The sequence below is a fragment of the Mus pahari genome, chromosome 1 (assembly GCF_900095145.1).
Source record: "Mus pahari chromosome 1, PAHARI_EIJ_v1.1, whole genome shotgun sequence".
Classification (NCBI taxonomy): domain Eukaryota; kingdom Metazoa; phylum Chordata; class Mammalia; order Rodentia; family Muridae; genus Mus; species Mus pahari.
The window spans coordinates 118,242,288-118,263,623 of NC_034590.1; the positions used below are offsets into that span (position 1 = coordinate 118,242,288).

The 21,336-nt window shown below is 54.7% G+C and overlaps 6 protein-coding genes across 18 annotated transcripts; 1 reads left to right on the top strand and 5 right to left on the bottom strand.

Annotated features, from left to right (window-relative positions):
• Positions 1-494: 494 nt before the first annotated feature.
• Positions 495-2,791, top strand: Ppp1r14b (protein phosphatase 1 regulatory inhibitor subunit 14B). Its single transcript, XM_021206813.2, is given in 5 exon segments — positions 495-569; positions 572-960; positions 2,005-2,088; positions 2,323-2,355; positions 2,449-2,791. Coding segments are annotated over 5 exon segments (609 nt in total). The 5' UTR covers positions 495-535; the 3' UTR covers positions 2,518-2,791.
• A 437-nt stretch (positions 2,792-3,228) lies between these two features.
• On the bottom strand, positions 3,229-5,983 carry Fkbp2 (FKBP prolyl isomerase 2). Of its 4 annotated transcripts, none has more exons than XM_029540491.1 (6): positions 5,899-5,960; positions 4,477-4,658; positions 4,039-4,151; positions 3,876-3,922; positions 3,503-3,538; positions 3,229-3,426 (listed from the first exon to the last, which is right to left on the bottom strand). In XM_029540491.1, exons 2-6 carry the CDS (start codon positions 4,639-4,641, stop codon positions 3,365-3,367), a joined length of 423 nt encoding a protein of 140 aa, XP_029396351.1. In that variant the 5' UTR covers positions 4,642-4,658; positions 5,899-5,960; the 3' UTR covers positions 3,229-3,364. The 4 variants fall into 4 exon arrangements, with proteins under 4 accessions (XP_029396351.1, XP_029396350.1, XP_021064522.1 ...); XM_029540490.1 differs by lacking the exon at positions 5,899-5,960 and adding an exon at positions 4,819-4,910 and having other exon boundaries at positions 4,477-4,681; XM_021208863.2 differs by having other exon boundaries at positions 3,233-3,426; positions 4,477-4,681; positions 5,899-5,983.
• LOC115064279 (PE-PGRS family protein PE_PGRS30-like) lies at positions 4,937-5,755 on the bottom strand. Its single transcript, XM_029540489.1, has one exon. It carries the CDS (start codon positions 5,753-5,755, stop codon positions 4,955-4,957), a length of 801 nt encoding a protein of 266 aa, XP_029396349.1. The 3' UTR covers positions 4,937-4,954.
• Positions 5,984-8,029: 2,046 nt separating the features above from the next.
• Positions 8,030-12,790, bottom strand: Vegfb (vascular endothelial growth factor B). Of its 2 annotated transcripts, none has more exons than XM_021207290.2 (7): positions 12,442-12,790; positions 11,877-11,919; positions 11,400-11,596; positions 11,137-11,210; positions 10,909-10,944; positions 10,462-10,596; positions 8,030-8,405 (listed from the first exon to the last, which is right to left on the bottom strand). In XM_021207290.2, exons 1-7 carry the CDS (start codon positions 12,499-12,501, stop codon positions 8,384-8,386), a joined length of 567 nt encoding a protein of 188 aa, XP_021062949.1. In that variant the 5' UTR covers positions 12,502-12,790; the 3' UTR covers positions 8,030-8,383. The 2 variants fall into 2 exon arrangements, with proteins under 2 accessions (XP_021062949.1, XP_021062941.1); XM_021207282.2 differs by having other exon boundaries at positions 10,462-10,697; positions 12,442-12,789.
• Positions 12,791-12,947: 157 nt separating this feature from the next.
• Dnajc4 (DnaJ heat shock protein family (Hsp40) member C4) lies at positions 12,948-17,820 on the bottom strand. 8 transcript variants are annotated; one of them, XM_029544880.1, is made up of 7 exons: positions 17,793-17,816; positions 17,403-17,516; positions 15,853-15,946; positions 14,843-15,027; positions 14,584-14,748; positions 13,303-13,385; positions 12,950-13,222 (listed from the first exon to the last, which is right to left on the bottom strand). In XM_029544880.1, the coding sequence occupies exons 2-7, from the start codon at positions 17,495-17,497 to the stop codon at positions 13,098-13,100; spliced, it is 747 nt and encodes a 248-aa protein (XP_029400740.1). In that variant the 5' UTR covers positions 17,498-17,516; positions 17,793-17,816; the 3' UTR covers positions 12,950-13,097. The 8 variants fall into 8 exon arrangements, with proteins under 8 accessions (XP_029400732.1, XP_029400744.1, XP_029400740.1 ...); XM_029544882.1 differs by having other exon boundaries at positions 12,952-13,222; positions 13,303-13,389; positions 14,584-14,745; positions 17,793-17,820; XM_029544881.1 differs by having other exon boundaries at positions 12,953-13,222; positions 13,303-13,389; positions 17,793-17,820.
• A 356-nt stretch (positions 17,821-18,176) lies between these two features.
• On the bottom strand, positions 18,177-21,299 carry Nudt22 (nudix hydrolase 22). Of its 2 annotated transcripts, XM_021211266.2 has the most exons (6): positions 21,219-21,299; positions 20,468-20,961; positions 19,894-19,992; positions 18,897-18,994; positions 18,672-18,765; positions 18,258-18,442 (listed from the first exon to the last, which is right to left on the bottom strand). In XM_021211266.2, exons 2-6 carry the CDS (start codon positions 20,942-20,944, stop codon positions 18,284-18,286), a joined length of 927 nt encoding a protein of 308 aa, XP_021066925.1. In that variant the 5' UTR covers positions 20,945-20,961; positions 21,219-21,299; the 3' UTR covers positions 18,258-18,283. The 2 variants fall into 2 exon arrangements, with proteins under 2 accessions (XP_029397843.1, XP_021066925.1); XM_029541983.1 differs by lacking the exon at positions 18,897-18,994 and having other exon boundaries at positions 18,177-18,442.
• Between the last annotated feature and the right edge of the window lie 37 nt (positions 21,300-21,336).

Sequence of the window (21,336 nt, forward strand, 5' to 3'; positions counted from 1 at the left end):
CCCGGAAGCCCTGTCCACGTGTCGACCCATGCGCGGAAGTTCTCTCGCCCCTTGCTGACCAAGGGTCCCGCACGTTCCTCACCGCATCTGCGCCCATTCGGTCTCAAGCCTAGACTGTCTGTTTCTGCCTCAGTGACAGAATGAAACAGGGTCAGAAGAGGACTATGATCCTAGTGGGCGTGAAGATCCAGGCCTCCGACACATAGAAGTCTAGGTTTGAGGCCAGAGGTTAAGTTAAAGGAGACCGGGCAGATAGTCCCCGAACCCTGCAAAGTAGATCCTCCCCTATCCCCTTTCAGGAGGCGGGGTTGGGGAGAGGGGGCCTGAAGCGGGGCTGGCCCTTTAAGGGGGTGTGGTCGGGGGGCGGGGGAAGAGAGCAAGACAGAGAAAGCGGCGGCGGCGGCGGCTCGGGCGGCGGCCGCGGGGGGGGGGGGGGGGGGGGGGGGGGGGGGGGGGGGGGGGGGGGGGGGGGGGGGGGGGGGGGGGGGGGGGGGGGGGGGGCGGGGCGCGGCCAGGCCAAGCCCGGGGGCTCCGCATGCTGCAGCTGCCCCCGGGCGCCCCCGCCGCCGCCCTCGCCGCGGAGCTGCGCGGAGCGGAGCCCGCGAGCTAACCGGAGCCAGCGGCCCGGAGCCAGCCGGCGGGCGTCCGGGAGGCGGCGGCGCAGGGAGGGGCCCGAGCGCGCACGTGGCCCCGGCGGCCGCCATGGCGGACAGCGGCCCCGCGGGGGGCGCGGCGTTAGCAGCCCCGGCCCCCGGGCCGGGCAGTGGCAGCACAGGGCCCCGAGTCTACTTCCAGAGTCCCCCTGGGGCCGCAGGCGAAGGCCCGGGGGGCGCAGATGACGATGGCCCGGTGAGACGGCAAGGGAAGGTCACCGTCAAGTACGACCGCAAGGAGCTACGGAAGCGCCTCAACCTGGAGGAGTGGATTTTAGAACAGCTCACGCGACTCTACGACTGCCAGGTGTGCTCCCCACCCCGCGCGGATACCCTAAAATCGGCCCTAAGTCGGTCTGTCTCCAGAGTCAATGGGAGCTCTGCTGCCAAGCCACCGGTCTTGCACTCGCCGCTCCCAGTGAGTGTGCGCTCTTTCTTGTCTGACCCAAGTCACTCTAGCTTTCTCCGCTGCCCGGGACCTTGTGTCCTTCGTGGTACTGCCTCAGGTTAAGCATAGTGTCCTCGCCAAGTCTAGAAGAACTAGATAGCCTGCTGGAGGCAGGGGTCTAGCTTGGGCTGACAGTGAAAGGTCTAATCTAGTCTAGTCTAGTCTGGGCTAGCCTCGACACTAGTTGAAAGGTACTAGTGTAACCGTTTCAAGTGTTAAAGGATGTGAGTAGTTGTAGTGGGCTAGCCTGCCATTCTGTCTATAGAGACAAGTTAACCAGCTCTCCCAGCTCTGGTTCTCCACCCCATGTTCCTTGCTTGTTCAGTTGTTGACTCAGGCCCCCAGGGGTAGGGTGGAGGAGTGGGCCTGCCCTCTAATGCCTACCCTAGCCCAGCTCTGGAATGCAGCTGGCTTCAAGTGTGATAGCTGTACCCTTGGGGAGGGGGGTGTACCCCTTTCTCCTCAAAGCATGGGCTCTTTGTTTCCCCTTTATCAAGCATGGGTCTTTTCACACTGACCCCTCACCCTCACTTCCTCCCCCCTCCCAGGAAGCTGTGACAGGTGTTTGGGGGAGGGGAGGGGCTGTGATGAATTAGGACAGCTGGCCCACCAGTGCTCTGGTGAGCCAGAGGTCCCGGATGCTGAGAAGGCACATCTGCTAGGTTCAAAGCCTAAGGTCCCCAGCCCTGTCTGTCTGGCGCCCCTGGTGCCCACTGGCAGGGACAGGAAGTTCCCCCTCATTGGGCAATTTGCCTTGGCACAGACCTGATCTGTTTTCGTTCCCAGAGCAGCTGTCTTTGCTGGGCGAGGAGGGCTGGGCTGGTTTTGAGTGAGGCAGGGAGCCCTCTCCACACCCTCTCCTGGCTGAGGCACTGTCTGGGCTTCTCCCCACCTCTGTCCCAGGAGGAGGAGATCCCGGAGCTGGAGATAGATGTGGATGAACTTCTGGACATGGAAAGTGATGATACCCGGGCTGCTAGAGTCAAGGTAAGCTGAGGTCACCTAGTGGAGGGAGGGCTGTCTGGAGACAGGGCCCCTTGGGGAGGCTTGGCCCAAGTGCCATACCTTCTTTGGTTTGGGTCATCTGCCTCTGGAAAAAACGAGGCTCGTGGAACTTAACTTAGCCATGTTCCTGAGTGGCCTCAGTCCCTGGGGAGGGTATAGGTGAACTGCCAAACCCGTCCTCGGGAATTCACTGTGTACTGTGTTCTCCCTTACCAGGAGCTGTTAGTTGACTGTTACAAACCCACTGAGGTAAGTCCTTCTCCTTGACCTTAACGGTGGGTGTGTATGTGTGCAGTTTATCATTGTGTGTTCTGGCCTCTCTAACGGCCCCTTCCTATCTAGGCCTTCATCTCTGGCCTGCTGGACAAGATCCGGGGCATGCAGAAGCTGAGCACACCCCAGAAGAAGTGAGGGTCCTGACTCAGATGACCGTGGCTCCCACAGGACAATCGCTGCCCCGCAACCTCGTAGCAACAGCAATACCGGGGGACCCTGCAGCCAGGCCTGGTGCCATGAGCAGGGATCCCCGTGCCTCTGCCTAGGGGCCATTTCCCTTGCCCTCAGTTTTCCACTTTTGGGGTTTTTTATTGTTATTAAACTGACGGGACTTTTTGTGTTTTTATATTGACTCTGCGGCGCAGGCCCTTTAAAAATAAAGCTAGGATACAGCCTTTGGAGCAGCTAACAGGCTTGGCTGGTCTTTTATAGGGGACACACTGCTCTACAATTGTCACCAGCTCAGCTACTCCCCAGGTGCCCCTGGGCCTTCTTGGAGGTCATGTAGCCATGGTGATCACTCAGGCTGACTCCCAGATCGCTATTCCAAGCGGCTGGGGAGCAGTGTTGCTACCCACAGTCTTCAGAGTTTTTTATCCACACTGGGTAACGTCTCTAGGCTGCTGAGGCTAGACCTCAAGGCTCTGCAATTATCAGGGAAGATATGATACGAGATTGATTGATACAGGATATGAGATTGAAGCTGGTTTTGTTTGCCCTTCCCCCATGCTGGGGGGTCCAGCTTGGGGACTGACCCATTCATGTTACACCGGTGCCCTGCTCCAACGCTGATTATAAGATACTAGTCTTAAGTTTCTTAGGATCCACAAAGAAACACAGACTCACTCTTGGGGTTTTAAAGGTTTTTTTGTTTTGTTTTTTAAACAGTCTGGTCCCTGATGGGGGCCTCCTAGCCCTCTGCAGCCTGCTACAGTTCTGGTCCCTGATTGGGGGGGGGGGCCTCCTAGCCCTCTGCAGCCTGCTACAGTTCTGAACGTCTCTCAATCTTGAGCAGCTCCACCTCAAACACCAGGGTTGCTCCACCTGGAGGGAGAAGTGTCATCAGACTGGGACGTGGGACTCTGGGAGAGTGATGGGCTGAGGGTGTTAAGGGTATTACCTGGGATCTTTGGGGGGGCTCCCCGCTCTCCATATCCTGTCAAAAGCACAAAGACACAGAGTTAAGTTGTGGCCAGGCTCCCTTCTGGCCAACATAAAGGATGGGGGGGGGGGTGACAGGGGAGAGTGAGAACACCAAAAGTCTGGCACCAAGTGATCCACAATTGTCACTACTGCTCTGCAGTTGTCATCAGCTCAGCTAGTGCGAGCTTTGCTCAGTCCTGACTGCTGAACACAAGCCAGACTTGAAAGTGACGTATATGCTGCCATGACTAAATGGAGTGGGGACCAGTGAAACTCAAGTAGATTTAACTCATCCTTAGGCATATCTAAGCCCTCTCCCCCATTACCACCCAAGTCCAAGGGCCTCTTACCCAGCTCGGATGGGATCACCAGCTTCCGCTTTTCCCCTTCACACATCCTGTAGGATGACGCATGCTTAGCACATGAAGCATCTAGACCCCTGCCCCACAGCTGGGCCTTTCCTCCCACAGCTCACTTCCTGGATCACTACAACATGACCCAGACCAGACTTACCCCAGCAGCCCCTGGTCCCAGCCCTTGATAACCTGGCCAGTGCCAAGGGAGAAAACAAAGGGCTGGTTCTGCGGTAGGCTGCTGTCAAACTCCGTCCCATCTTCTAGCTTTCCCTGTGAGACCACGGGAAAACTAGTAAGGAGAGGTGACTATTCCACAACCCTTCCACCCAGCTAGTCTTCCCCAGTAGGTGGTCACCAAAGCACTGGTGGCCACAATTCTTAAAAGGGCCAATGCCTTGGGCAGCTCATGTGTGGTAATTTGCATGCAGATACCTAGCTGAGTAAACTGAAAAGCAAGACAGAAAGGAGCTTAGGGGTCAAAGGGGGATGGATGTGTTTGAGGGTATCTACCTAGAGAAAAAAATGAGATGCCAAAGTCCTTTCAGGTCCTGAAAGCCTGTCATAGCCCCAGAGGCTGCTCCACTCTGACACTTACCGTGTAGTGCATGTGTAAGACATCTCCCTTTCTAGACTTGATGGGACAGTGGTCCACACGTTTCTTCACTCCAATCTGCAGCTTCCGTTTGCCTTCGGCCCCCGTGGCTGTAGCCAGGGCACTCAGGCAAATGGACAGTATTGTCAGGATCCAGCTCAGCCTCATGTCTCTGTAGGCAAAGGCTACCCCACCCCCAACCAAAAAACTGGGGGGTGGAGTCATGGAACTTCTTCAGTCAGTATGAGGAGGATGCCAACTCCCCCATTATATCTTGCCTGTTTCTGGGGAATCCCACAGTCTTGGGTCACCACCCGCTCCCCTGGGCTCTGTAGCCACACTTACCAGTCCAGTGAGAAGGGGGCTTGACCGAGGACCCCAGCAGCGAGGGGAGGGGGTCAGGGGAGGCCACAGCAGCCAGTGCCCCCTCCCTTTGCTCACTACCTGACCTTCTCTCCCTCCCAGTCCCCATCTCCGTGCTTCAGTTCCCGCTAGCCCCTTTACGCAAAGTCCAAACCCTATCTGATTGCACCGGATTTGTCCCGACTGGACGACCCCACTCCCGCCACACCCAGCTGCCCCCTGTCCAGCACACCCATACATCTGCAGCTGCTGCAGGTGTTCGGCCCCGAGGCACCCAGACATCTCCACTAGGTGGCTCTGAGGAGCCCCGGTCCTCCGGGGGCACCCCCCAGTCCGGCCCCGTGCCTCCTCCACCAGGGGCACCTCCCCAACTCTGAGCTCTTGGGGGCCTCCGGGGAACCCAGACTGGCTCAGAGTCAGTAGGGCGCCGAGCCCGCTCCACCCAAACAACCTCTCCAGCGGGAGTTCTCGGTCTACCGCGACCCCAGGCGCGGCCACCACGGAGACCGCCCCCGCGTGGACGCCCCGGGCCATAGCTCACGCTTAGCTCTGTGCAAGGCTCCTTGGCCCCACCCTTTACGGCATGCAGCTCCGCCCCCGGACCTGCAGCTCCGCCCTCCGCAATGTTAGACCTAGTCTCCTGCAGAGGGGCCACGCCACTCACTGGCTGAAGTCCCACCTCCAAAGCCTGGGATCTCACGCCCTCTGTCTCCGAGCCCAAGGCTCCACTTTCCACCTGCTCCAGCTCCTCCTCTAAACCCCAAGTCCCGCCTCCCACGCCTCCTAATCCAGCTATGGACCACTGGGTTCCGCCCTCTACTCGCACTGGCTCCGTTGTCCCTCCCACTACTGTTCCGCGTCCCGCCCCGAGCCCCAGGGCTCCGCCCCGTACGGCGTGAGAGCCCGCCCCCTGCGGCATTGCCAGAGGCCGGACCCCAGCCCCAATTCCTTCGTTTGCTGCCCCTGGCTGGCACGCGGACTCCGGCCCGCTTCAGGCCGGCCTGCCCCAGGTTGCCCTCCTGCACCCGGATCCCCCAGCCTGGGCTGTGGCCCCCCGCTCACCTCCTCGCCGCGCCCCCGGAGCCAATCCCGCTCGTGCTGTCACTTCTGCGCAGGCGCGTCTTCGTCGCTACAGGGCGGGACACGCTGCCCGCCCTCATTGGACCGTCCAAAACCCGCTGCTGTATCTCAGGGCGGGGCTTCTCATTTGGTCCTGCCTCTTGAGTGACTACGTGACAACGTCACTTCCGGGGTTCAGATCCCGGGTCTAGTTTGGCAAAAATTGTGTCTGAAAGACAGAAGGCAGTTCCAGCCAAGGTGACATGGTCAAGCAAGTATGACTGCACGTGCCTGGAGGGGTTCTAGCCAGCACCGTGTTGACATCGTGACCGGCACGCCTTGGGTAGTTGTTGTGGGAAGAGCCTAGGGGTTCGGAGCGACAACCCGGATTTGAATCTTAGTTCTTTCATTTCTTGGCTGGCTGCGTGACCTTGAGTAAGTTCGTTCTCTAGGTGGTGCGCTCTGTGACACCTATACCACATGGCCCTGAGCTATGTGGACCCCTTGCATCTTGTGGTCTTCAGCATCCAGTCTCATCTTTGGGTGAACAAACGTCTCCTGGCCCAGGTCTATCAGTGCCCAGGAGACACATTCTCTTATCTAAAGATCCTGAAATGTAGAGGAAGCCAAACCTGAGTTAGGCTATGGAGTCTAGCGATTTCATACCCGTCTTAGGCCAGTTTGCCCTGCTAAGACCATTTATTCGGATACCAAAGGAAGATAATCACGATGCGGACGCCAAGAGAAGCATACTGCATATCTGATGAAGCTTAGTGGATTTAGAATGTTTAGATCTCAAATTCTAACCTTCACTGAGCCAGAACATGATCACCAATATCACTGCTGAAAAAGTTATTTAAACATGACAAAAAATGGTGTGCTGTCCCGTGCCTGTAATGTCAACACTCCAGAGGTAGAGGTGGAGGGCTAAGAAATTCAAGGACATGCCCAGGTACATGAAGAAATCTGAGCCAGCCTGGGATACAGGAGACATTATCTTTTTTTTTTTTTCGAGACAGGGTTTCTCTGTATAGCCCTGGCTGTTCTGGAACTCACTTTGTAGACCAGGCAGGCTGGCCTTGAACTCAGAAATCCGCCTGCCTCAGGAGACATTATCTTAAAAAGAGAAAGTTCAAAAACAGCATCACGGCTGAAGATGCAGTAGGTCAGTCGTATTTGCCAAGTATGTATGAAGCCAGGTTTGATTGAGTTCCATCAGAACACAAACCAGGTGTGATACTACAAACCTGTAATTCTAGTACTTGAGGTGGGTGCAGAGGACCAGAAATCCTTGTCCTCAGCTGCAGGAGTGTAAGGTCATGTGGGCTATGTGAGACTCATAAATGGGTGAGTAATTTTGTGACGATCATCGTCATGAGGACTTATTTAGTTTACCCTACTCCTGCTTTGATACCACCAAGATCATGACCTCAGTGTCAGTCCCTTCATTAGGGCGGCTACATTCAGTCACTTCTGCCCCTGGATATTCTGTAGCAGGCCAAAGCCTTGGTGCTTGGCTAACCTTCCCACGCTACCCAGGACAGTGGAGAAGGGTGGACACTGAGCCTGGACCCAGTAGTCTAGGACCCTCAAGCAGCAGCTGATGAGTCCTGGGATCCTAGGGATTGTACACGTGGAGAAGGCTGGGGTGTTTTTCTTTAAAAAGGCTTTCCAGCCATATGAAGGCAGGATTGAGGCATGAAAGGGGCAGCCACAAGGAACAATATTGCAAGTGTATACTCAACAGAGAAAGTGGGTGATACCTCCTATTATACATATATTAAAAACAAAAACACTACTTCAGAGCCAAGAGGGTTCCAGTTGGTGGCAATTATCTATTCTTGCCATGTGAACCTCGGAAGCAGCTCTTATGGACTGGGTCTCTCCTTAATTTCTGGCCAGGGTAGTCAGAATCCTTGCGGTGATCAGGAGGCAAGGACTTTATGTAACAAGGACTTTATCAGTCTGTGGTTGCGGCTTTACCTGGGAACTGCTGTCTGGGTTGGGTGCACTGGCACAGTAAGATGGGAAGCAGAACAGAGATGTTGTGTTGTACATTCATGCCCAAGCTGGCCAGCCTGGAGAGTAGTAAACAACGACAGAAGCAGCAATAGTGTCGTCCATCTCTTTTATCAGAGTGTATGTGTGTGTGTGTGTGTGTGTGTGTGTGTGTGTGTGTGTGTGTGTGTGTGTGTCACAGTTATCCTAACAGAACCCAAATCCCGTTATTGGTAGAAGTTTGGGGTTTTCATAGTGAGGGGAGACAGCCAGCCAGAAGATGCTCACTTGACCAGGGTGGTTAACTGAGATAGTGCCCTGGCCCCTGAGGTGACACATGAGGTTCCTTGACAATTGTTAGATGGCGGCTCTAAAAGGTCCAAGCCTGGGGCAGTGCCCTCCCAGACTGGGGTGGTTCTATGCTTCACTCCTCTCCCTGCGAAGAAGGGCCATGAGGCAGACAGGCCCGTGGAGTCTGAAAAGCAGCTTGTCACTTTCGCGGCTTCCGGCACCTGGGGAGTGGAAAAGGGGTGTCAGTGCTGGCTGGAGCTTCACCCCAAGCTCTTCTTTTAGACTTATTCATTTTTATTTTAAAATTTTTGTTACATGGGCTGGAGAGATGGCTCAGTGGTTAAGAGCACTGGCTGCTCTCCCAGACGACTCAGGTTCAGTTCCCAGCACCCACTCACAACTGCCTGTAACCTAGTTCCAGGGGATCTGACTCCCCACCCAGATGTACATACAGGTAAAATGCCAGTGTGTGCTCATGTGTACGTGTGTGCTTGTGCGTGCATTTTAGGTACTGGTGGCTTAATCATCCTAAGTCTTTATTAGTCTTAACCAGGTATAAGGAGGCAAAGACAAGCAGATCTCTGTGAGTTCGAGGCCAGGCTGGTCTACATAGTGAGTTCCAGGTCAGCCAGGGCCATGTAGAAGGACACTGTCTCAAAAACAAAACCAAACAAACAAAAACATATTTTGCTATTTTTATTTAGGTGTGTGTATGTATGTCTGACTGTATAGGCATATTGTATATAGGCCTGAAGAGGCCAGAGGAGAGTGTCTGATCACCACAGCTGGCATTGAAGCCTTCAACCAAGTGTGTTCTCCAGGACCAGCAGCCACTGTGAGCCAGCTCTCTCCACGCTGCTCCACCTTTTATCTTTTGAGACCAAGTCACTATAAGTGAAGTTAATTGATTCTGCTTCAATGGCTGGCCAACAAACTTCAGGGTTCCTTTTGTCCCTGCCTGCTCTTCCAATACTAGGTTTCAATGCATCGCTCCTACTCAGTAATCGTGCTTGAATAGTAGGTACTTTACCAGCCAAGCCATTTCTCTCCAGCCCCTATTTATCTATTTGCCAGTGACATCTTTTAAATTAAGTATAAGCATGCATGCAGGATGCATATATGTGCACTACATGTGTGCCTGGTCTCTATAGAAGCCAGAAGAAGGCATTAGATATCCTGGAACTAGAGTTATGAGTGGTATGAGCCACCATGTGGGTGCCAGAAAACGAACCTGGATCCTCCGCAAGAGCAGAAAGTGCCCTTCACCACCAAGCCAGACCTCTAGCCATTATGTACTCGTGTGAGCCAGCCTCACTATGTCACCAAGGAGTGACCTTGAACTTCTAAGTGCTATCTTACCTGTTACATTTGGTGAAGATCAGACAGAAGGGTTCCTGGAAGCTAGGTAAACGTTCTACCCACTGAGCTGCAGCCCCAGCTCCTCTTTATTATCGTTGGTTGAGACCACTTTGCTCCACAGCCCAGATTGTTCTCAAAATCATATCCTCCTGCCTCTGCCTCCTAAATGCTGGGATTACAGGTGTGTACCACCATTCCAAAAGCAGTTTTGTTTTGTTTTGTCTTCTGTGGATTTTTGCTTTTTAAACAAGCTTCAATATAGCCAAGTTGGCTTCAGATTCTCTCTGTAGCTGAGAATGACCTTGAACTCCTGATCTTCCTGCCTCCAACTGAGTGCCAAGACTCCCTGAATTTACCATTGTGTCCAGTCCCAACCCTCTTGAACTCACTTTGTAGACCAGGCTGGCCTCGAACTCCTCTTTTGAACCCTATTTTATTCTGATATTCTCTAGAAGCCTCCAGGGCCTGGCCCATAAGTCATCTCCTGGCCTCGCTATAGAGCACAGAAGGGCTACTTAAGCACTCCAGGCAGAGGCAGATGGGGGCTCTCATATATCTTTGCTCTCTCAGAGCCTGCAGAATGGAGCAAATATCTATCACATGAAGCTCTAAAGTCTTCTTTAGTTCCACTCTGGGAGATGGTTGATTGCTTAGCTTAGATCTGTGCCCCTATCACAGTGCTCAGCATCCTCTCTCTACTAAGAGTGGCATCAGCTCTCCCACCCTCTGACTTGCACATCTAGTCTTGAGCTGAGTTTTTGATGATCTGGTTGCCAGCAGATGCACAGTAAACGACTTAACACATGCAGCTGGCTTCTCCATCCCTGGTCTTTCCGCCACTGGCAGGCTCAACTGGACCTGTTCCAGGACACAACCTTGGGGCCTTCCCACACAAGAGCCACATCACAGACTCCTCACCTGCAGGTGTCCGGGTTGAGCTCTAAGCCCCGCCCTTGGCAATGGAGGAAGCGGCGGCGTCGGCAGCGGCAGCGGCAGGTCCGGGGGTCAGGGCGTTGACGGCGCTGGGTGCAGGGTGGGCAGAGGGTCCTGGGGCTGGAGTGGGATGGATGATGTCAGCTGGGGAGGATGCTCCCGGGGTAGAGTCCCAGCCCGGAACAGAGCGGGGCTGGGGACGGTGGTGGGGTATGGCAACCCTAGGAGGAGAAGCAACACGTCTGGGGTGGGAAGAGGCTTCCCGGGAGCTAGGGTTAGGGCAGAGTGTGTGGATTTGGGGAGTTTAAAAGGGAAGAGAGTTGGGTGAGAGAAAAAGGCAGAGGGGCTGCAGTCTCCTGGCTCACATGTGCACCCCCTAACCCACCCGAGCTCGCTCTCTCCTGGACCAGTGGACCAGCACCCAAAACTCACCTGTCTGGCTTTACAGCACTCTCCTTTTTTTTTGGTCTGAAAAGAGAGAGGGGGTGGGGGGAGAGATTAAAGAAACCCAAGCCTCCTGCTCTCTTGCTCCAGGATCCATGCCTACTCCTGGCTCAACTCTCAGTCACCTGGTCCCTACTAAGTAAGGTACAAGCCCATGCCTCGTACCCCCACCCCACGCTACACTTTGTGAACTCGGGACCTGGACCTGGGTGGCACCTGCATTCGCATTGGCTGTGTTCTTCCAGGGACATCTCCTCCAGCTGACTGCTCGGGTACTGGATCATGAGGATCTGTGCTCAGGAGAGAGAGGAGGAGACGGTGAGCGGTGGGGGGCGGGGCCAGAGAGAGAAAGGGGATGCTAGATAGGCTAGAGAAAGAATGACCAGAACTTCCCGCCTCCAGCACGCCGGTCCCTGGGTTGGCCCAGCCCACAGAACATCACTGTCCCATCAACACGCCTGACCCATAGGCCCTGGTACCTGCATTCGGACTTGGTGTTGCCCAGTGGGCACACATTCCAGGCCATCGTCAGGGCAGCAGCCACCACAGCGCTGCACAGTCACACAGCTGGGCACTAGTTGTTTGACCACATTGCCCATGAGTTCCATGTTCAGAGGCACCACCACCTCCCTGGGCTGGCATGTGGCACGTGCATAAACGTCTATCCATGGCACCACTGTGGGCAGACCCAGATGGATTAAGTTCTTATCAGGTCTCCTGCAGCTCCTTTGAGCATGTAGCCTCTCTGATACCCTGTCACCACCACCCCAACCATCCTTTAAACCTGTCTTTCTCTGCCTTGTTTCTCAAGAAATGATTAAGCCCTCTGCCTCAGTTTCTTCCTCTGACATCGCCCAAAGGAGTTGGGATGACACAAGATAAGGGATATGAAATCAGAACAAATGCTAACCCCTCTTAGTACTGGCTGGTGCCAAGTTATTGTTAACTATTATTACCTTTCTTCTGGTGGCTGGAGCCATCAAACTGGGACACAGGGGCCTGTGGGAAAGAAGATACCTGGGCCCAAGATGCACTCTAAAAGGGCTGGCCCTGTGGCTATGTAAGGGCTCCGTCCTTGAGTCAGGCGTCTGCGCCTTTCTGACACCTTTCCAGATTGTTCTGTTCCCAGGACCTCGGTTCTAATTTTTCTTGTACACTCAGCCATCTGGTACTTTCCCTGGCCCAAGACCCACCAGGCATACTCTGGGAATGGTACTAAACCCCAAGCCTTAGAGCTAGGCTTGTTTTAGGTCAGGAGTCGGGATAGTGGGAGAGAAACGAGGTTCGGAGGGCACCGAGGCAGCTCCGCCCTACAACCGCCCAGGGGATGGGGTGAGGTGGGGGAGTGGCCCCAGGGGCATGGGCTAGGACTAGCGGGCCTGCGCCAAGGGGCACCTCTTCGGGGATATTCCCTGTTTGAACAGCAGATCCCCTCGGTAGAGGTAGCAGGCGCCTCCCCACTTCCGCCAACCTTGAGAGGGCACCGCGGGCGAGCGAGCGGGATGTCGCGGACGCACGTACCTGGGTGCGGGCCAGCTGCAGCAGCGCAACAAGCAGCAGGCGACGGAGCAGGGGGCTCATGGTGCCCGCGGGGGGCGAGCGCCGGGGGCGCCCGCATGGCCCTAGCCCGGTGGTGCGGGGGGCGGCGGCAGCCAGAGCCCCATGGCGCGGGCCCGGGCACGGGGACCCGGGGCCGGGCGTGGGGGGCGGCTCCTCCGCGGCCCCCTCCCGAGCCCTGGGTGCAGGCAGCGCAACGCAGCGCCGCAGCGGCGGCCTGAGGAACGAGACAGGCAGGCGGCCTGTAGTGGTGGTGGTGGTGGTGGTGATGGTAGTGGTGGCCGGGACGGCGGGCAGCGGGGACGGCGGGGGGTGGCAGGGGGCCTGGCTGGGGCTGGCGGGCAAGAGGCTCATGTGACCTAAACACGCGCTCCCCACCGGGCCGCGGGCGGAGGCGGGGCGGGGGCGGAGCCGGTCCCCTCCAAACGCCCCCTCCCGCCGCTTCAGGGGAAAGGGGACACACCGCCCTGGAGGCCGAGCTCCGGGGGTCGCTGCCTCACGAGGGGAGGGATGAGGAGATGCGTGATCTGAAGGACTGAATCGGACAGGAGTCAGAAAATGAGTTTATTGCACGTGTAGTTCTGGACAGGCAGCAAGGACAGGACCAACGCAGGTCCCACTTAGGTAAGCCGCTCATGGGCTTGTGTCCTGGGGCATGATCCTGGAGCTTTCTGGAGGCAGGGAGGGTTCTGTCCGAGGCTGCTTCCTCTGCTGGCGCTCCTGCTGAATCCTGGCTCTGTTGGCCCTGGAAGGAAAAACAGGGTCAGGACAGGCATCCTGGAGGGTGGTGCTGAAGCAAGAAGCAAAGTCAGAGCAGTGACAGACCTGGCCCTGGCCCGTGTGTCATTGTAGATGGCTGTGATGATCCGATCCTTTTCGTCCATGAAGCTGCGATGCACCTGCTCCAGCTTCCTGTGAAGGAGTTGCAGTTAACCCCGAGTCTCCGAACTCTGGTGTCCCTCAAGTCCTGGTCCCTGACCAGGTTCTAGCATCTCTCACACAACTTTACATCTCTCTCTACAACAGACACCAAGTGGCCCCAAGTCCCAGAGCTGGGTGGTACCCTAAGTCACTGGCTTTCCTGTGAAGAAGGTTGGTGAAACAGCTCTGAAATCAGGGTGCCTCTCCCAGAAGATTAGAAAGGGGGCATATTAGCCGGGCATGGTGGCGCACGCCTTTAATCCCAGCACTCGGGAGGCAGAGGCAGATGGATTTCTGAGTTCGAGGCCAGCCTGGTCTACAAAGTGAGCTCCAGGACAGCCAGGGCTACACGGAGAAACCCTGACTCGAAAAGCCAAAAAAAAAAGGGGGGGGGCATATTTAGGTCATCTCCATTGCTAGACACTACGGACAGCGGGCTCCATCCTTTGGGTTTCTATGCCGTAGAAAACTAGTATGACAGCATGCATGCAAGTGTGGGGTGAGGCCCTGGCAGCTATCAAGGACTATCTCTGTTACACGACACTTGTCCTTCCTCCCTCTTTCTTTCTATATTGAGACACAGCTTAATGTAGCCTGGGCTAGCCTCAAACTCCATATGTAACCAAGGATGACCCTGAACTTAAAAAAATTTGCAAAAAAAAAAAAAAAATTTTTGCTTGGTGATGATGGTTCACACCTTTAACCCCAGCATTTGGGAGGCAGAGGCAGGTGGATCACTCAGTTCGAGGCCAGCCTGGTCTACACAGGGAGTTCCAGGACAGCCAGTTCTACACAAAGAAACCCTGTCTCAGAAAAACAAAACAAAAACAAAACAAAACAAAAACAAAACAAAACAAAAACCGCCCTCATTTATGACGTGCTAAGAGAGAACCCGGGTTTTGACTGTGCGTGCGCTCTTTTTGTATGGTTTTGGTTTTGGGTGGCTCCAGACTCACCAACAAGCAGCAACGAAGATTAACATTCGAGCTATGGGAAACAGAAACCAGCTCTAACCCTGTGTGCAGACCTGCCTCTACTCAGAAAGGCAAGGCTCCAATTCTTGATTTCACAAAGCTCTTAGCTTGAGACAGACAAAGTATGCAGGTCATAGGCTGCAGTGGCTGGCTAGCCACAGCACGCTTGACCCACCCTCTACCCAGTATCCCAGGAAGCATGGGGAGGCACCTGAAGGCCACATAGTGCAGGCCCATGCTTGCCACCATGAGCAGGAGGCAGTACCCCAGGACCCGCTGGTTGTGTTTACGCTGCTGCTTCCTTGACTCTGGCCCCTGCGGCCTCACACTGTGGAACTGAGCCCAATATTGAGCGTTGGGGGGTTCCCAGGAGCTGCTGGAAAGCAAAAGAAGGACAATGGAAAGCCACAGCTCTCTCTTGGAAAGACTTGCGGGTAAGGGCAGCAGGGGTCAGGGCTGCTGTACTACACCTGTGTGTCCGTTGCGTATACTTAGGCTCGGCTGTGCTCCCTGAAGACTTTGGAGGACTGGTTGAATGCAGCTGGTGGTCATAGTTACGACGGCTTTCCTCGCGACTGAGCACTCGATATGCCTCATTCAGCTCCACAAAGCGGCTATGCAGGGCTGGGTTCCCAGGGTCTCGGTCAGGGTGTAACTGGGGTGAGGCAGGGGACCCCTTATCTCATTTTCCATCTCCCTTCCTAGGACCTCTCTTGATGATGTCCACCTGTAAAGACTGACATCACTCCCACAGACCTTACCTGGATACTGACCGCTCACGGGGTTGCTGACCCCTCCCTCCCAAAGGCCAGAGTCAGAAAGTCCAGCCTCCTAACCCCTCTCAGTCAAGAAAACCAACTACAGTTGTAACTCCCATTCTAGAGAGATGGAGACAGGAAGACCACTGAAAGTTTGAGACCAGTCTTGTCTCAAAAACAAAAACGAAAAATGCCGGATGCTAGTGGTGCACATCTTTAATCCCAGCACGTGGGAGGCAGAGACAGGCAGATTTCTGAGTTCAAGGCCAGCCTGGTTTACAAAGTGAGTTCCAGGACAGCCAGGGCTATACAGAGAAACCCTGTCTTAAAAAAAAAAAAAAAAATCCAACATAACCAGAAAGACACCCTCACTCCCACCCCCAGGGCTGGAGAGATGGCTCAGCCGTTAAGAGCACTAACTGCTCTTCCATAGGTTTTGAGTTCAATTCCTAGCAACCACACGGTGGCTCACAACCATCTATAATGGGATCCGGTGCCCTCTTCTGGTGTGTCTGAAGACAGTGATAGTAATATCACATGCATAAAATAAATAAATCAGAAAGACCCGTGGCCCTTTAGATCACAGAGAATAATGAACACCTCCAGTTAGAGATACAGACCTATCCCAGGAAGTTAGAAACACCCCCACCCCTCCCCCACCCCACTCCACCCGTGTCAAGCTCAGGTTTCCTCTTTCTCCCTCGCCTTGGGAGCACCAATACCTCTTTTGACTTGGTGAAGAAAGCACGTTTAATCTCTTCAGCGCTGGCACCCGGATGCACTCCCAACAATTCATAGTAATTAGTAGGGACAGACCTGGGGAGAAAAGCCCAAACCTGCAGAGGCTCAGGAGGTCAGAGGGCACCATCGCCCAATCTGCCACCCTCCTCAACCACACCTTCAGTTCAGCTACCAGGAAGTGATGTTAGTCCCAAGACACATCGAGCCCCAGATTGCCCCTTGGGTATTTCAAGAATGGACAGGATTTCTCTGTTTCAAAGTGCAGTCCTCTCCTACACGACAAGCCCAGAAGACTCCTTCCTTCCTTCCTTCCTTCCTTCCTTCCTTCCTTCCTTTCTTTCTTTCTTTTTTTTTCTTTTTTTTCTTTTTGGTTTTTCGACACAGGGTTTTTCTGTATAGCCCTGGCTGTCCTGGAACTCACTTTGTAGACCAGGCTGGCCTTGAACTCAGAAATCCACCTGCCTCTGCCTCCCAAGTGCTAGGATTAAAGGCGTGCGCCACCACGTCTGGCTCTTTCTTTCTTTCTTTCCTTCCTTTTTTTTTTTTTTTACAAAATAGGGTCTTATTACCTGTCAGACCTGGAGCTCCCTAGGGAGACCAGACTAACCTTAAACTCATAGCACTTGCCTTTGCCTTCCAAATTCTGGGACCGGAGGCATGTGTGTACCACCATCCTGGCTAAAAAACTTCTTTAAAGACTGTTTAAAATTATTTTACTTTGTATTTATGAGTGTTTGTCTGTATGTATATCCACCACATGCATGTCTGGTGTCTTCAACAGGTCAGAAGAGGGTCTCCCTAAGTTACCAGGTGAATGCTGGGAATCAAAACTGGATCCTCTGTGAGAGTAGCAAGTGCGTTTAATCTCTAAGACATCCTTCCCTTCAGCCCCTAAAAACTTCTTTAAAACAGCAGGTTTTGTGATATGAGGTGATGTTGACCAGTAATCCCAGCATTTAGGAGGTGGAGACAAAGTCAGAAACTCAAGGTCCCTTAACTACAAGCAAGTTTGTGACTAGCCTAGGAAGTCAGAGCACCCTGTGTCAGAAAAGTCCTGGCTTCTTATGCAAGCAGTCCTGTGCGCCACTGCCAGTGCCAGCACCCAAGGAAAGGATTTGCAAGCCAGGCATGGAGGCTGCGCCGGAACTCTAGACATGCCAGAGATCGACTATGGAGGCTTACCTGGGTCACATAGGAAAACTCCATCTCAAAGCAAAAGGCAGATTCCCATGCCCCCACTTCATTGAATGCCGGAGGACCAGCATCCAGATTCAAGCCCAGAAATCTAAATCTTTGTACTCAACCTCCTCTTTCCCAGTGTATGCACAGTGAAGCCTGACAACATGACAGAGCTATGGAAAGAGCAGACCTGAGCTCAGATTCCCGATCTGTCACTTAACTTACTTAATCTTGGACGTCAGTTCTTAGCTATTGATACTAAGTGCCTATCAGAGACGACTATCTCAAGACGCAAGGTGGGCTCTCAAGAGAAAAGCCACTGAACATGGCCAAATTCTGGGGCTCAACTCACCGCTGCCCTGTGGCGGCTGTGAGAAGTCGGATGGAAAGGCTACGCGGCCACAGCCGGCATAGGCGCAGGGGCAGCTGGAACAACAGGGACGGCATGACGACGGCGGGCAGGCAGCTGGGAAAGGGAGGCCCCCAAAAGTCCATTGGGTGTCAATCGGGCCGGACTTCGGGGACCGGGGCAGAAGGAAGGAACCTGCCTCAGTTTCCCACAAAGGCACATTCGGGGAAGGCCTCTTTACTAAGAACCAGACAAGGGGTGCCCTAGGCCTTCCAGCATCACCCTCCAAGTCTGGACCACCGGCTCGGCACTGTGGACACCCCTTCTCACCCAAAGCGATAGGGGGCGTGCGAAGGTGGAGACACAGCCAAGCCCCGCCCCTGCCCCACTCACAGGCTCCTTGGTCGCCGCCATTTCCTGCGCCTATGAAGGCCCCGCCCCTGATCCCTCATTGGGGTAGACGCTCAGGCCACGCTTATTGGGCGAGATGAGGATAATGTGCATCAAAGGACCCGCCCCCATATGCTCATTGGCCTAGGACGCCGGGGCCCGCGAAGCGGAAGCATTGGGACGGCTGAAAGGTACGGCTGTCAAACCGAAGAGGCGGGGGTGGGAGCAGAGCTTGACCTCCAGGAAGGTCTTGTGCCCCACCCTCTCCCTTTTAGCAGCGAGGTACGGTTCGCAGAGGTGTCTTCATAACGCCGTGACCCGCTTTCCCCAGCCAAGAGGGACACAGAGGTCGCACCATGGGGCTTATTGTTTTGTTCCCTTTCTGCCACCGTGATCAGCCCCTGTCATCCATCCCGGGTTCTCTCATAGGACCCCAGACTCCTAGGAAAGCAGCAGAAGCTAACGGAATACAAGAATAAAGTCCTTTATTGTCTTCAGAACTGCAGTGATAGGGCTGGGGCCCCAGGGTGACTCAGGTGGGACTTCCCAGCACCTGACTGTAGAGGTGGATGGCGATTGTAGAGGAGGATGGCGCCTTTGGCCGAGGGGCAGAGTTGTGCCCACATCTCCGTCTCCTGCAGTCTTTGTACCCTCTGTGGGAAATCAATGAGACCCAGACATCAGGCCTCCCTTCGTCCAGGGATTCCCTGTGCCCAGAGTTGCCACACCTTAGAACTCCTAGACTGTCCCTGTCCTCGGGCTTTTCCCTTAGGAAGAGCCAAGCTCTGTGCCTCAGGAAACTCTGGGAGACTGGGAGTCCTCTACCTCACCTGGATATCCCTACCCCCATAACCAGACACGTAGAAGGTCTCTACTCCACACCTGCGTCTCCACAAAGATGATTCCTGTAGACTCGTGGGCCTCGGGTCCCCCACTCAGGTAATAAGTCCTGACCTCCTCTGAAGTCAGGCTGCACCTAGACAAAAACATGAGTGTGGCTTGGTGGATATCCACACCTCCTAGGACCCCTGCAAAATGCCAGGTGCCTTAAACCCACTCCTTCCCTACCCATCGCACCCAGAATCCTGTGCCCGGGAACCCACTCACTGGACATAGAACTCTGCACTGGCTCTGCCCGCGCTGGTCTCATTGCAAGCGATTCCCAACAACAGTGGCTGGCTCAAGGCGTGCAGTGGCAGGTTCACCTGTGGCGGGGAGTCCTACCTGTCAGGCTGGCATCTCAGTGACCTGATTGGTTGGTTTGGTTTGGTGTTTCTGTTTGTTTTTGTTGAGACAGGGCCTTGTTGTAGTAACCTAGGCTATCCTTAAACTTAATATTTAGCAAAGATAACTTTGAATTTCTGATCCTTCTGCCTCTACCCCTACCTCCTGAGTGCTGGGACTCCAGGTGTACATCATGGTAGTTCACATGGTACAAAACCCGGGCTTGTATACGTTAAACCAGTGTTTCTCAACCTGTGGGGGGTGGCCTCTTGGGGTAGGGGGTCTAATAACCTTCTCACAGGAGTTGCCTAAGACCACGGGGAAACACAGACATTTACATTATGATGCAACAGTAGCAAAATGACAGTTATGAAGCAGCAATGAATATCACACAGTCGGGGTCACCACCACATGAGGAACTGTATTAAAGGGTCACAGCACTAGGAAGGCTGAGAGGCAAACAGCCGACCAAAGCGAGTGTACCCCCAGTCCTCAGTGGCTGTGACCCTCGCATGTGTCTTTTCAGTCAAGTTCCCCATAACTCTACAGGTTCTGGGTGTGTTCGTTTTACAGATGAGAAATGGACCAGATATCCAGGGAAGTCCTTGTACCCGAGTGAGGCTGACTCAGCAACACACTCTTCATTCATTACTTTTCAGCAAACACAGACTCGCCAGTTTTCATTGTTTCCACTGGGGATGGGGTCGGGGGTGGGGAGAACCTGAGCATCAGAGAATCACGGGCCCAGTTTCAACACCACACTCTTCCTCAACGCCAGCGAGGGTCATGCAGACTCACTCTGGCCCAGACCTGTGGATTTCTAGCCAGTTCTACCCTCTTACCCATACTCTCCACGACGTCTGGGGCTCTGATGGCTTACCTCATCACAGATCTCCTGTAGGACACTGGAGAAGAGTTCTCGCACCACCAGCTCCCCTGGGAGGTCCTTGTGCCGGGGGATGCCACCAGAGCACAGGGCCTGTGAAAAGCTGAGGCTCAGACTTCATCTATGCCACTTCCCACACCGCTGCTATTCTCTCGCTGGCCATGGGGCCCAGGGCAGACTCGGTGTGTGAGTCCTGGCCATCCCTTACCCAGGCCCACCTATTCCAAGGAGAGCAATCAGAAGCCTAGCTAGGATCGGATAAGAAAAGGTCTCGTCCCTTCAGGCTCTCCTCCCATGTTCCCTAGCTTCCATAGGTGTGTTCCAGCTTAGACTTATGGCTGGGGCTCCCAGATGGCAGTGAGCACTTTGTCTCCTCCCAGTAGTGGTGAAGAGTCATGGGCTGTGCTCAGCTGGGCCCCACATTCTCCTGGACAGCCCTCTAGCAGAGCATGCAGCATGGGCGCCCGCAGGCTCAGAAATACCAAGCCGGTTTTCCCTTTACGAGAAGATGAAGTCAGAACCAGGAGTGCTTGGATTTTGAGCCCTTGAACCTCGCCAGTCATCTTACCTGAGGTTCAGGGTGCCCACCGGGTACATCCACCAGTCCGGGTGCTTCAGCTACCTGCTGAGAGCGGCGCAGGAAGACAAGGAAGTCATCAGCTGTGACCAGTGCAGCACCCACCCCCAGTGGGTCTGCCAGATAGGCTTGCTTGTCACCCCAGTCTGCAGCGCCCTGCTGTCGCAGCCAGGAGGCTGAGCTGGACCAGTTGGTGCCTAGGAAGTCCCGGTAGGAAGTTAGACCCAGGTGCAGGAGCAGCTGTGGCTCAGGCGAGCTGGACGCCAGTGTAGCTGAGTGAAGGCGGAACTTGGGAGCATCAAAGATCCAAGGTTGGGCCCGTTGCCGAGTCTCCCAGATGGCAGTGATGGCCTTGTCTCCTCCCGGCAATGGACGACGGTCATGAGCCGGGCTCAGCTCCACTGCTACCTGCTCCTGGGAAAGTCCCCCAAGAGGGCACAGGAGCAGCAGGGACACCTCGGGGTCCATAGTCTGACAGGGCAGCTCTGGCAGAGGACACAGATGGCCATCCTGTCACTCTAGGAAACGAGCTGACCCTCTCTTCCACAGAACTCCTGAGTGCTCCCCAGCCCTTTGGCAGATCCCTGACTACTTATTGCCAGCATCATTCCAGCAAGAGTACTGAGCTCAGCAAGCGCCCTGGAATCCTGCTGCCCCAAACCCCTAAAGCCTCTGGCAACCCTACCACCCAGCAGCACTAGGTCTCCAAAAGTCTCAAGACCCCCAAACCCAGGAGTTGTACCTCCAACCTGGACACGCTTGATCCACTCCCAGGATCTGGAAGCTTGATCTCAGAATTTAGCGGCTGGCCCGGCCCTCAAAGTCCACCCCTTTCCCCAAGCGGAAGTACCCGCCCCTTT